This window comes from Panthera uncia, chromosome X, assembly GCF_023721935.1.
Source record: "Panthera uncia isolate 11264 chromosome X, Puncia_PCG_1.0, whole genome shotgun sequence".
Lineage (NCBI taxonomy): Eukaryota > Metazoa > Chordata > Mammalia > Carnivora > Felidae > Panthera > Panthera uncia.
Genome location: NC_064817.1, coordinates 65,965,433 through 65,978,100, shown reverse-complemented (window position 1 = coordinate 65,978,100; position 12,668 = coordinate 65,965,433). Strand labels below are relative to the sequence as shown.

Genomic DNA, 12,668 nt, shown 5'->3' with positions numbered 1-12,668 from the left:
AGGAAATGGATGAATCATAGATGATATACAGATTTTAAAAGAGCAAATGAGTGGATGGCGTCACTATTACTAAGATGGAGAAGGCTGGGGAGGTATAGGTTTTGGAATGGGTTGAGAGTTGTTAAGATATGTTAAATTTGAGGTGCCTAGTAGAATTCATGCTACAAATTTCAGGTAGGTGTTTAGATATAAGAATTGGTACCTCAATGGAAAGATCAAGCTAGACGTATTAATTTTGAACTAATTAAAACATAGATGATATTTAAAGCCATTGGATTAGATGAGTTTACCAAAGAAAGGTTGTAGATATAAAAGGTCAGCAACCAAGTCTTAGGTCATTGCAACATCAAAGATGAGGAAGAGGGGGTTACAATAAGGGTGGCAAAAACTACAAATAGAAAGAAAACATGATAGTTGAGTCCTAGAAGTAAAGTGCATTTTTTTTAGGAGGAGAGAGAGGCTATTTTAAATGCTGTTGGTAAGATGAGAGAGGAGAAACCAGTGGATGTGGCCACAAGCATATATATGGCAATCTTGGAAAGAGCAGTTTCAGTAAAGTGATAGAGATGGAAGAGCCTAATTAAATGGTAGCTATGCACATGGAAGTTTATTAAAGCGACAGTCTGAATGTATAAAAGCCCATAACACACCCTGAAAGATTTTCTTGTACAATTAAAATCAATCCATGTCCCCAACGGGATTTCTTGTATTTTACTTATTTTTCATAAAAAAAAATCTAATGGAAAATAATCCAGCTACTTGAAGGTCTTTTATTTTCATTTACTTTAAAATTTATACACCAATACATTCTTATTTCTTGTAAATCTTGTTGCGCTAGTGGCCACTCATCCATTGATTCAACCTCCAAGACTTATCCTTAAAGAAGTCGTGAATTAGTTTCAAGTCTCAAAGCTGACTTTTTGAGTCTGCTTGGAAAAAATGGACTTAAAGTCCAGGATTTTTGACAGAAGTTTTTTTTAAGATTTCTAAATAAAAATAGGAAAATATAGGAAGATAAAAATGGAGATCTATACATAAAATTGTATTAAAAACCAAGGATAGAAAAAACTTGGAATAAAATGTAAAGGGAAATCCCCACAAGATTAGAGGAGGAATATTTGAGACGAAATAAGAATAGGAAAACAGGGAGGAAGAGGAGGAAGGGAAATTTTAATTAATGCAAGAATTTAATTAACACAAGAAGCTCAAGGTTAAGACTCAGCAATATCTACAGGTGTTCTGAATTTAGCAGGACAGAGAACATAAGCCCTATCATGAAGAGAATTGACAATAAACATTATGTGAAAGCAGAGCACACAGATTGATGCCCAGAAACCATGCAAATAAATTACACCCCAACCAAAGATTAGAGAGAGCCAGCAATAGTGGACAATATGGGGAACAGGAGACCCTACATTCAAACTGAGATGTCTAATTAAGCTTCCCTTTACAGCAAGATTTTGGAGGAAGGGGAATGGAAGAGGAGATCTCCTGGAGGAGAGAAAAGAAATTAAATTTACAGAGCATTTACTCCTCTAAAGAGGGAATTAACCTGAAAGAGACTGTTATAAACCAGAGGGATCTAGTTACTTCTAGCAAGTTAACTTTTTTTCTGATTAATAGTAAGAATGATGAATTATAAATAAATTTATTTCAGATATAGATTAAATAATTTAATTGCGTATTTGAATCCTTGTATGTTACATTTTTACCCTGCTATCTCTGGATTTTGGTTGATATTTAGCAACTTCCTAGGAAATGTCTTCATACCTCATTAAAATTTGCCACTGTAGAAGTTTTAGTCAATTTTAATTTTTTATTCCTTCTTAAGAATAGGACACTTAACCACTCTTGTAGTATTCTCTTTACAAATACTTTTAAATGTTTCCTTAAGTTACAAGCCAGTTCTCTGTTCCAGTCTAAATATTATTAACTTTTTGACACTTGTTTTTCAACTCTTGAATTCTTTTGAAGTACTCTCTTATGTGTTAGTCCCTAACTTGTAAATATTCCAATAAAACTGAACTATTCTTAAGAAAAATATAAATTCAAACCTTTAAAATGTTTTTCATTATAGTCATTTTTTTTCTAAAAATAAAGCACAGTAAACATACCAAAGGAGCATATCTTGGTTTTAGAGGTGGAGGAGGCATCTTGCACTGACAGAGACGTTTGACCTTGGGTGATGGTAGTATAGGCTCACAAGGAGGTAGTGGTGGTCTTTCTCTTGATGGGGGGACTCTGCCTGTACCTATTTTTTTCCCTTTTTCTTTGAATGTAGTCTTTTTGGATGAAATTTTGAATTCTCTCTTCAGTTCCAGTGCTTCCTTCTTTGAAGCTGTAGATGTGGCATCTGATTCGTCAACTCCTTTCTTTTTAGCCTCCAGTTTATATAAGGAGTCTTCAGATTCAGCATCTGAACTTTTGAATGTCTTAGTCTTCTTTGAGTCTTTCTTGGAAGATTCATCAGATTCAGCATCAGTAGACTCTGTACTCTTCCTTGCATCCTGTTTCTTGGCATCTTTCTTTGAATCTTTGTTAGCCTTCTTTGAATCATACTTATCCTTCTTTGACTCCCAATCAGATTCAGTTTCAGTAGACTCTTCAGACTTCATTACAGACTTATTTCTGTCATCTTTCTTTGAATTTCTCTTATCATTTTTTTCATCTTTTTTACCCTTCTTTGAATCCCATTCAGATTCAGAATCAGCATCAGTAGACACTGCATCCTTCTTGGCGGACTTTTTCTTGTCATCTTTTTTTGAGTCTTTCTTGATCTGCTTTTCACCTTTCTTCCATTTTTTTGCCTCCAGTTCAGACTCAGATTCAGCATCAGTAGACACTGCATCTTTCTTTGTATCTTTTTTCTTGTCATTTTTCTTTGAATCTTTCTTAGCCTTCTTTGAATCTTTCTTTGCATCCTTTGAGTCTACAGATTCTGCATCAGTAGACTCTGCATCTTTCTTTGCATCTTTCTTTGCATCTTTCTTCTTGCTGTCTTTCTTTGTACTTTTCTTATCTTTATTTTCATTTTTCTTTGCATCTTTTGAATCTACAGATTCAGCATCAGAGCTCTTTGCATCCTTTTTTGTGTCTTTCTTTGAAGGCTTCTTTGAATTATTGTGAGAGTAATTCTTTAACCATATATCCAATTTCATGGATTCAGCACCAGACTCCTCTATATACAATATGAAATCCATATTTGAACTATTTTTTGAGCAAGTCTGTGATTTGACATCAGAATTGTTCTTTGAGCCCTTAGAATCCTTCTTTGCACACAGGAATTCATTACCTGTGTCCTTGGACTTCTTTGAATCTCTCTTATCTTTTTTTGGATCCATTGAGACTGTCTTAAAATCTCTGGATTCTGGATTTGTTTCCAATTTAAACTTTGACTCCTCGGATAGTTCACTTTTATGTGATAATTTTGATGGAGTTTTATCTGATTTCTTTCCTCTTTCATGTTCCTCATCATTTACTGTTTTGGATTCTGGAGTTGTTTCATGTTGGCCTTTGTTTTTTTTGGAATTTCTTTGTAAAGTTCTTCCTTTTTTGTCATCTTTGGACTTTTCAGATTCTCCATTTTCAGGATGGGTTTTAGGAGTATAAGGATTTCTGAATAGAGCCTGTCTCCTGACAGTTAAATAAGCAGATGGCCTTTGGGAATTTTTTTTAAAAGAATGCCTTATCCGTATATGATCTGGCTTCTCAACTTCCTTTAACTTTCTTTTGTCATGTCTCTGAAAAGATTAGAATAATTTTAATCATTTTTGAATAAGTTTTATTCATATGTATATATTTTTAGAGAGAGAAAGAGACCAAGTGGGGCTGGTGCAGAGGAAGAAGGAGAGAAAGAATCTCAAGCAGGCTCCATGCCAAGCACAGAGCCAAATACAGGGCTCAGTCACACAACTATGAGATCATGACCTGAGCCAAAATCAATCAGTCAGACTTTTAACTGAGTAACCCAGGTGCCCCAAATGAGTTATGTCTTTTTAATATTGAAACATGAAAATAGGCTAGCTTTTCATTAACCATCTAGTTCAAATGGAAAAAAAAAATCAACATTCTGTGTGGGTTATGTATGTGAGATAACTCCATATTAGAAATAAAATGACTTTAGAAGAAATCTTGGTATTTTCTCAATGACTTCTATAGGGATTAGAGCAGGCCCGTAATGATCCATGACATTTAAGGGCTCATCCTCACAATTGATAGTGGGTTCCTTTTCAACCCCTGTATAGGAGAGATCATTTGAAACATTTTGTGCACCTTTAATCCCCAAGTTAGCTCAGAAATAAGCTGAATACCCATGAAGGTTGTCATGACAATTTTTATGATAACTGTAAGCTTCAAGCCTTAGCCTCACTTTGTACTCCTGCTTTTAAGGTCTCTGATCAAATCAAGAGACTTAGAGCCCTGACGTGAATTATTTCCCAGAACAAGGACATAAAATGAAAAAAAAAAATTGATACCATTAATTTGTGTAAAGGTACTGTAATTTTTTTAAATTCCTAATCTCAAATCTGTCAAATCTGGTTTTCATAGTGATCTCATACACTAATTTTGCATTTAACTCTTATATTCTTTTAACTATTCAGTAGGGACTTCACCAATGACATGGTCATATAGAATTAAAGGAGGACCATAAAGAGTAGCATGAAACTTGGATCACTAAAGATGTGGAATTGGCACTCAAATAAATGCATTGACTTACTCTGACTTGGGAGATGCTCTTAAAACATATTTTGATATCACCATGGGTGACCTCTGTAAGCTAGTTTTTCCTTTTCCTAGTTAATAAGATATTTACACTTTATATAAAAGGGGTAAAATCTTGAATGTCCCTGTATCTAGTATCCTGAATGCCAGATTAAAGAAAATGGAGAGGCCCTGAAACCTTATCAACATTAGCCCATGTTCTAAGGTTCAAATTTTAGATGTTTTTGCAGCTGGTAAACATTTCCTGAGAGATCTCACCAGTTTTATCATTAGGTTCTGTAGCTTTCATAGCCTATTACTATATAATGCCTTTGAAAATTAGAATTATGTATAAATACAAGTATATCTGAAACAGATGGAGGTAATCTGTTGTACAGGGAATTATAAATTTAAAATATCTGCTTCCAAAAGGAATTAAAATTCAAATTATATATATTTTTATTTAAATTCACATATTGTATAGTCTTAGATTTAGTTAAAATGACATTTTCAATACTTACAGGAACTGAGATTTGTAATTCTGAAGATATTGATCTCTTTTCTCTACCTGGCTGGAGTTGTTTGGGAAATGTCAAAGTAAAGTAATCTTGATTCCATAATTTTCTGTTTGATTCACTGACTATAATGAGTGAGAACAATGCACAAGTTGCAGTTAATAGCCAGACTTCCATCAGCACTGAAATATTCTTAAGAAATATATTGCTTAAATTAAACTAAGTTATAACTCAAAATATAGCTTCTTTCCCTGGATTCTTTAGTATTTTTGGGTATCAATTAGGGAAAATAAAAACTAATTTCCCCATTTAGCACTAAATTGTATGTAAAATTACATTTGTAACTTTATTTTTTAAATTAAACTTTTTTTCACAATTTTTACTTAAATCATAATAGTTAATATAATACAATAAGTAGGAATGTAAAATGGAGAAAAATTTGCTGTTTCTTTTCAAACATCATCTTATATATTTTGATTTATTTTCTTTGTCATTTTGGTTATCTTGCAGACAATGTGACTTCTATAGTCCCCATAATAGCACAATGCAGAGCATAAAGTAGTCCATAAAGTCTCTATTGATTAAATCTGATCATATATTTTAGCACACTTCTGACCTCAATGACATCCAAGTCACAAAAAATTAGGGCCACAAACCCAAATACTGAATTTAGTTCAGGGAAATCTATTTAAAGATTGGTATATACACCCTTGAGCGCATCCAGAATAAAGTGATCAAACTATCTGGGTGTTCTAACCTCAAAGGAAGAAATAGTGAGGTAATTCAGTATAGTTCTCCTGGATATAAGGAGATTAATGAAGGATGTGATCACTATATTCAAATATTTAAATAACTGTTATATGAAAGTATAATAGTAATAGTAACAGTATAACTGCAACTACTAACACATATAGTGGTTACTATGTGTCAGACTGTTTTAAGCACGTTTAATTCACACAACACTGAGTTAGATAATAAAATTTATAATTGCTTCAATTTTATAGATATACAAAAATGAAGCACTAAGAGAGGTTAAACTGCTTTCTGAAACTCATAATGGGGAAGAGCTAAGATTCAAACAGGTAATTTGGCTCAGAGTCCCTGGTCTTGGTCACAATGTTAGAGACTTTTTCTATGTATTTCCTGAGGGGAGAACTAGATCCAGTGGGAAAAGTTGTATCAGTGCAGGAAGATATCCGCTCAATATATAAGGAAAAAATTATTTAAGTTGTAGCTTTTCAACAAAATTGTATGTCCACTTTCGTCATTTTGACTACAATTCTTCTCTACTTTGGGTTTTGTAATTGTGATTTATCTCTACTTTGGGCTTTGTAATTGTGATTTTTAAATGAAAGGAAACTTATGTAATTAAGATTTGTTGATTTGTTGTTATAATGAGGAAGAACAAACTAAATATTTCATTTTTCAGTTTATTTATTTACTCACTTATGTATGTATTTTGAGAGAGAGAGAGAGAGAGAGAGAGAGAGAGAGAGAATCCCAAGCGGGCTCTGTTATGTCAGCACAGAGAACGACATGGGGCTTGATCCCATGAACAATGAGACAATGACCTAAGCTGAAATCAAGAGTCAGATACTTAACTGACTGAGCCATCCAAGCGTCCCAATATTTTCTTTTAAAATAGCTACTACAAACCTACATCAAGATCAAAAATACTTTAAACACACATATATTTCAATGCACACATATACACATACACACACATATAGGTTCTTTTAAATTTTAAGAGATATCAGGGCACTTTATGCTTTACTACTTTGAATGGTTATTTGTTCCAAAAAACAAAAGTTATTTGTCCCCAAAATAACTTTGAATATGATCTAAGTAATATTGAATTTCAAAGACTCAATTCTTACTTGATATGGAATTATCATACATTCTGATGTTTACTTCTTGCCTGTTAAAAAAAAGCTACAATTAAATTTGTGCTATAGTTAATAATAACTAATAATAGTCATACATCAATAAATATAATATAATACAATACAATACACCAGTGAGAATGCCTGGTATCAAAAAGACAAAAATAATAAGCGTCTGTGAGGATGTGGAGAAAAGTAAACACTTGCACACTGTTGGTAGGAATATAAACTGGTGCAACCACTGTGGAAAACAGTGTAGAGTTTCCTCTAAAACCTAAAAATAGAAGTACCATATCATACAGTAATTCTACTTTTGGGTATTTACTCGAGGAGAACAAAAACATTAATTCAAAAAGATATATGAACCACTATGTTTAGCACAGCACTATTTTCAATAGCTAAAATCTGGAAACAATCTAACTGTCCATGCATAGATGAACGGCTAAAGATGTAGTGTGTGTGTGTGTATATATCAACTAAAAAAATGATTACATCTTTCCATTTGCAGCAACATGAATGGACCTAGAGGGTATTATGTGAAGTGAAATAAATCAGATACAGAAATTAAAAAATACTATATGGTTTTGCTTATTATGCGGAATGAAAAAAGAAAACAAACAATGAACACATAAACAAAAATAGAAACAGATACATAAGTACAGAGAACAAGCTGGTGGTTGCCAAAGGGTAAGAGGATGGTAGCATGAACAAAATAGGTGAAGAGTATTAAGAGGTACAAACTTTCCATTATAAAATAAATAACAGGGATGAAATGTATAGCACAAAGAATATAAGCAATATTTTAACAATGTAGTATAGTGCAAATGGTAACTGCACTTATTATGGTGAGCACTCTATAATGTATAGAATTGTTGAATCACTATGTTGTACACATGAAACTAATATAATATTGCATGTCAACTATACTTCAATAAAATGTAACATAAATTTTGGGGTGCCTGCGTGGCTCATTCTGTTGATAGTCCAAATCTCAATTTCAGCTCAGGTCATGATATAACATTTGTGAGATCAAGCCCCACATCAGGCTCCTCACTGAGTTTGGAGCCTACTTGAGATTCTCTCTTTCCCTTTCTATCTCTGTCCCTCCCCAATTGTGTGCACTCTCTCTCTCTAAAGAAATAAACATTTTTTTAAAGTAACATCAATTTTAAAACATGCTAAAATACTATGTACTTCTTATGTATTATTCAATATTGTAATAAACAAACACAGTTTGCATTATTAACATCAATAAACATATACTAAAAATACTTCAATTAAATTTATACTATGGATAATGATTATTATAAATACTATTATTAATAAGCCTTCAATAGTAACACTTTGAGGATTTTTTTCATTTGAATATAGTTGTCACAATGTTACATTAGTTTCAGTTGTACAAAATAGTGATTCAACAAGTTTATACATTGTTATGTTCACAAGTGTAGCCTTGAGAATCCATCTCAATACATTGTTGTTACAATATAACTAACTATATTTCTTATGCTATGCCTTTTATTCCCATAAATGTCAACTATCAGTTTTCTGCATTTGTAGGTCTGATTCTGCCTTTAATAATTTCTTTTTTGATATTCCACTTATGAGTGAAATTATATGGTATTTGACTTTCTCAGCCTGATTTATTTCACTTAGCATAACACCCTTAAAGTCCATCCATGCTGTCTAAAATCTCTTCCTTTTGGGGCACCTGGGTGGTTCAGTCGCTGAAGCATCCAACTTCAGCTCAGGCCATGATCTCATGATTTGTGAGTTCAAGGCTCATGTTGGGCTCTGTGCTGACAGCTCACACTCTGGGGCCTGCTTCAGATTCTGTCTCCCTTTCTCTCTGCTCCTTTCCTGCTCATACTTTCTCTCTCTCTCTCTCTCTCTCTCTCTCTCTCTCCCTCAAAAATAAATAAACATTAAAAATTATTTAAAAAATAAAATCAAATCTCATCTTTCTTGTGGTTGCATAATATTCCACTGCATGTATACACACAATCTCCTTATCCATTGATCTATTCATGGGAAAGTTAGTGGTTTCCATATCTTGGCTCTTGTAAATCATGCTTCAATTAACATAAGGGTGCATATATCTTTGTGAATTATTATTTTTGTTTTATTTGTGTAAATACGCATCAGTGAAATTATTTGATCATGTGGTATTTTAATTTTTAATTGTTTCAAAGAACCTCCATACTGTTTTTCACAGTGGCCATACCAATTTACATTCCTTCCAAGAAGGTACAAGAAAGGGTTCCTTTTTTCTCCACATTCTCTCTTGTCAAAACTAATTGTTACTTCATGTCTTTTAACCATTTTAAAAGTTATAAAGTGATATCTAATTGTGGTTTTGATTTGCATTTCAGTGATTATTATTGATGTTGAGCATCTTTTCATGTGTCTGTTGGCCATCTGAATGTCTTTTGGAGCATCCGGTAAGGGAAGGAGAAATAAGATAAAAACACAGAGGGAGGCAAACCATAAGAGACTCATATACAAAGAACACACTGAAAGTTACTGGAGGGGAAGAGGTTGGAGGGATGGGTTAAATGGGTGATGGGTATTATGGAGGGCACTTTTTGGGATGAACACTGGATGTCATATGTAAGAGATGAATCACTGGGTACTACTCCTGAAGCCATGACAATACTGTATGTTAACTAACTTTAATTTAAATTTAAAAAAATGGCTATTCTGGTCCCCTGCACATTTTTCAATCAAATTGCTTGATTTTTTTCCTGTGGAGCTGTATACATTTTAAATATATTTTGAATATTAACTCTTTATCAGGTATATCATTTGCAAATGTCTTCTCCCATTCACTAGGCTGCTCTTTTGTTTTGCTGATAGTTTCCTTTGTGGTGGAAAATATTTTTATTTTGATGAAGCCCCAATAGTTTACTCTTGGTTTTGCTCCTCTTGCCTTAGGAAACATATCCAGAAAAAATATTGCTATGATTGATGTATGAGTAATTATTGCCTTTATTATGAGAGTAATTATTGCCTGTATTATATTATAAGAGTAATTTTTGCCTGTATTATCTTCTAGGATTGTGATGATTTCAGGTCTTTAATCCCTTTTGAGTTATTTTTAGGTTTGCTATTAAAAGGTGATCCAGTTTCATTTTTTTACATGTAGCTGTCCAGTTCTCCCAGCACTATTTATTGAAGAGATGGTCTTTTGCCTATGGTATATTATATATATTGTGTTTCTTTATTGAGAATCTCACTGAGTTCTTCCACTCCCTTCTACAGCCTGGTATCTTTATAATCATTACTTTAAATTCTTTATAAGGCATGAAGGTAAAAAAAGAAAAAAAAAGAAGAAGAAAAGAGGTTAGAGAAGGAGGGAGCCAAACCATAAGAGTCTTAAAAACAGAACAAACTGAGGGTTGATGGGGGGTGGGAGGGAAGGGAGGGTGGGTGATGGGTATTGAGAAGGGCGCCTGTTGTTATGAGCACTGGGTGTTGTATGGAAACCAATTTGACAATAAATTTCATATTCAAAAAAGAAACAAAAACAAACAAAAATAAAAAAATAAATTCTTTGTAAGTCATAGTGCTTAAACCTATTTCATTTAGTTGTTTTTATGAAGTTTTTTTCTTTCTTTTTTTTCTCTTTCTTTTCTTTATTTTCATTTTCTTTCTTTCTTTCTTTCTTTCTTTTTTCTTTCTTTCTTTTGGAGAACATTCTTCTGTGTCTCCATTTTGCTTGACTTTCTGTGTTTGTTTCTATGGATTGGGAAGATCACTGACATTTTCTAAACTGAAGGAATGGTCTTGTTTATGGTTAGCCTCTATGTAGACTATGTGGTTGGTGACTTTTCCTGGCTGGCTAGAGCTACGGTTGGCATGGACTGAGTGTCTTGGGGCTTTCCAAGTAGTGGGCATCCTGTCAGGACAACTAAAAGTGAAGTGTATGCAAGCAGGGTATTCTCAGCATTCTACACACTGAGGCCACCCTAGTAAGATAAAGCTGAAATGGGTGTAAACCATGGTGTTCTGGAGCACTCTGTGCAGGAGGTGCCAGGCAGGGTGGCTGGAGCTGATGTAATGTGCAGTCAGGAGGTCCCTGAGCTCTCCATGCAGAGGGTGCCATAGCAGAACAGCTGAAACTAAAGTGGGTACAAGTGAAGGCACTTAGGTCTCTACACACAAAAACATCTTGGGAGGATAACTGAAGACCAGAATCCACCCTAGGCACCCCAGGCATGGAGGGACCCACACAGGGAAAACAAATTACCATAATATTTGGCTTTGAAAACTAGAGAAGCCTAACAATCAGGGGGACTGAATACTGGAACTTTAAAAATCCGGGGACCAATAGTAATAATAATAATAATAATAATAAAAGAGAGAGAGGCAAGCCATAAAACAGACTCTTAACTATAGAGAATAAAAAGGGTTGCTGGAGGGGAGGTGTGCGGGGGGATGGACTAAATGGGTGATGGGTATTATAGAAGGCACTCAAAGTGATGAGCAGTGGGTATTGTTGTATGTAAATGATGAGTCACTAAATTCTGCTCCTGAAATTAATATTACAGTGCATATTGGCTAACGAGAATTTAAATAAAAACATGAAACAAACAAACAAAAAGCCAGGGGGAGCTCAGTTCTAGGAGAGTGAGGAGGGCAGAGTCCCTGCCACTAAAGATACAGCACAACAAACAGCCCTGTTGAGATGTCGTTTAGAAGCAGCAGTTTTGAAAACACTTGGAGTGTGCAGGAAGGAAATTTATTTACTAATCTCAGAGAATGTCCTGGGTGGGCAGGGATCTTTGGGGAACTTCTCAAGGAAAAAAAGAGCTAGCAGGTACCATTCATTTCCTTCCCCCACACCCTAACCTAGATTCAAGGGCAACAGCAGAAATTAGCACAGTGCATACTTTCCACTTCATTTGCTAATAGTGTTCCCCAACCCTGTGTGCTCCTGCAGAAACATTCCTGACATCCAAGCTTCAGCAGTTTTTCCAGGTAGCTGCAGCCCCCTTTAGCAGCAGAAGTGTGCAGAACTTTCTGGCACTGTCCTTCCAGACCCCATGTTCTCCTGTGGACCTTATGCCTCCAATATACCCTTGTCTACAGCCCATTGAAAGCAATGCCAAAAAACAGCCTCACTAGGAGCCAGCACCACTCCAAAGTGATTCCTGGCCTGTGGAAAGGGGAAGATAACTACACATGCAAATCCAACAGTGACTCAAGAAGTAGGTTGGGAGAAGACATCAGAGAAGAAACTGATGGTTACCAAAGGGGAGGTGGCTTGGGGAATGGATGAAATAGGTTAAGGGGGATTAATAATATACCTATCATGATGAGCACTGTTAATGTATAGAATTATTGAATCACTATATTGTATGCTTGATACTAATATCACATTATATATTAACTATACTGGAATTAAAATAAAAAATAAATATTTAAAATAAATAAAATTACATGATTATAAATCTTAAAATGATAAATTAAAATAAGAGACAAAACTTTTTCAGTGGATTATAGAAGATATACCAAAATAAAAGAACACATAAAGATTAATGTTTTAGTGGAGATAGTGTACTGTGTA

The 12,668-nt window shown here is 34.2% G+C and overlaps 1 protein-coding gene across 5 annotated transcripts in view; it reads right to left on the bottom strand.

The window, feature by feature from the left end:
- Positions 1-12,668, bottom strand: part of CYLC1 (cylicin 1) — a 77,419-nt gene that overhangs the window by 36,948 nt on the left and 27,803 nt on the right. For 2 of the 5 annotated variants that reach the window (XM_049644010.1, XM_049644014.1), the window contains 3 exons: positions 7,094-7,134; positions 5,223-5,341; positions 2,115-3,740 (listed from right to left, as the gene is read on the bottom strand). In XM_049644010.1, coding sequence (XP_049499967.1) covers positions 2,115-3,740; positions 5,223-5,341; positions 7,094-7,134 — 1,786 coding nt within the window. The remainder of the gene's footprint in view (positions 1-2,114; positions 3,741-5,222; positions 5,342-7,093; positions 7,135-12,668) is intronic. The other 3 variants (XM_049644015.1, XM_049644016.1, XM_049644013.1) reach the window with 2 other exon arrangements.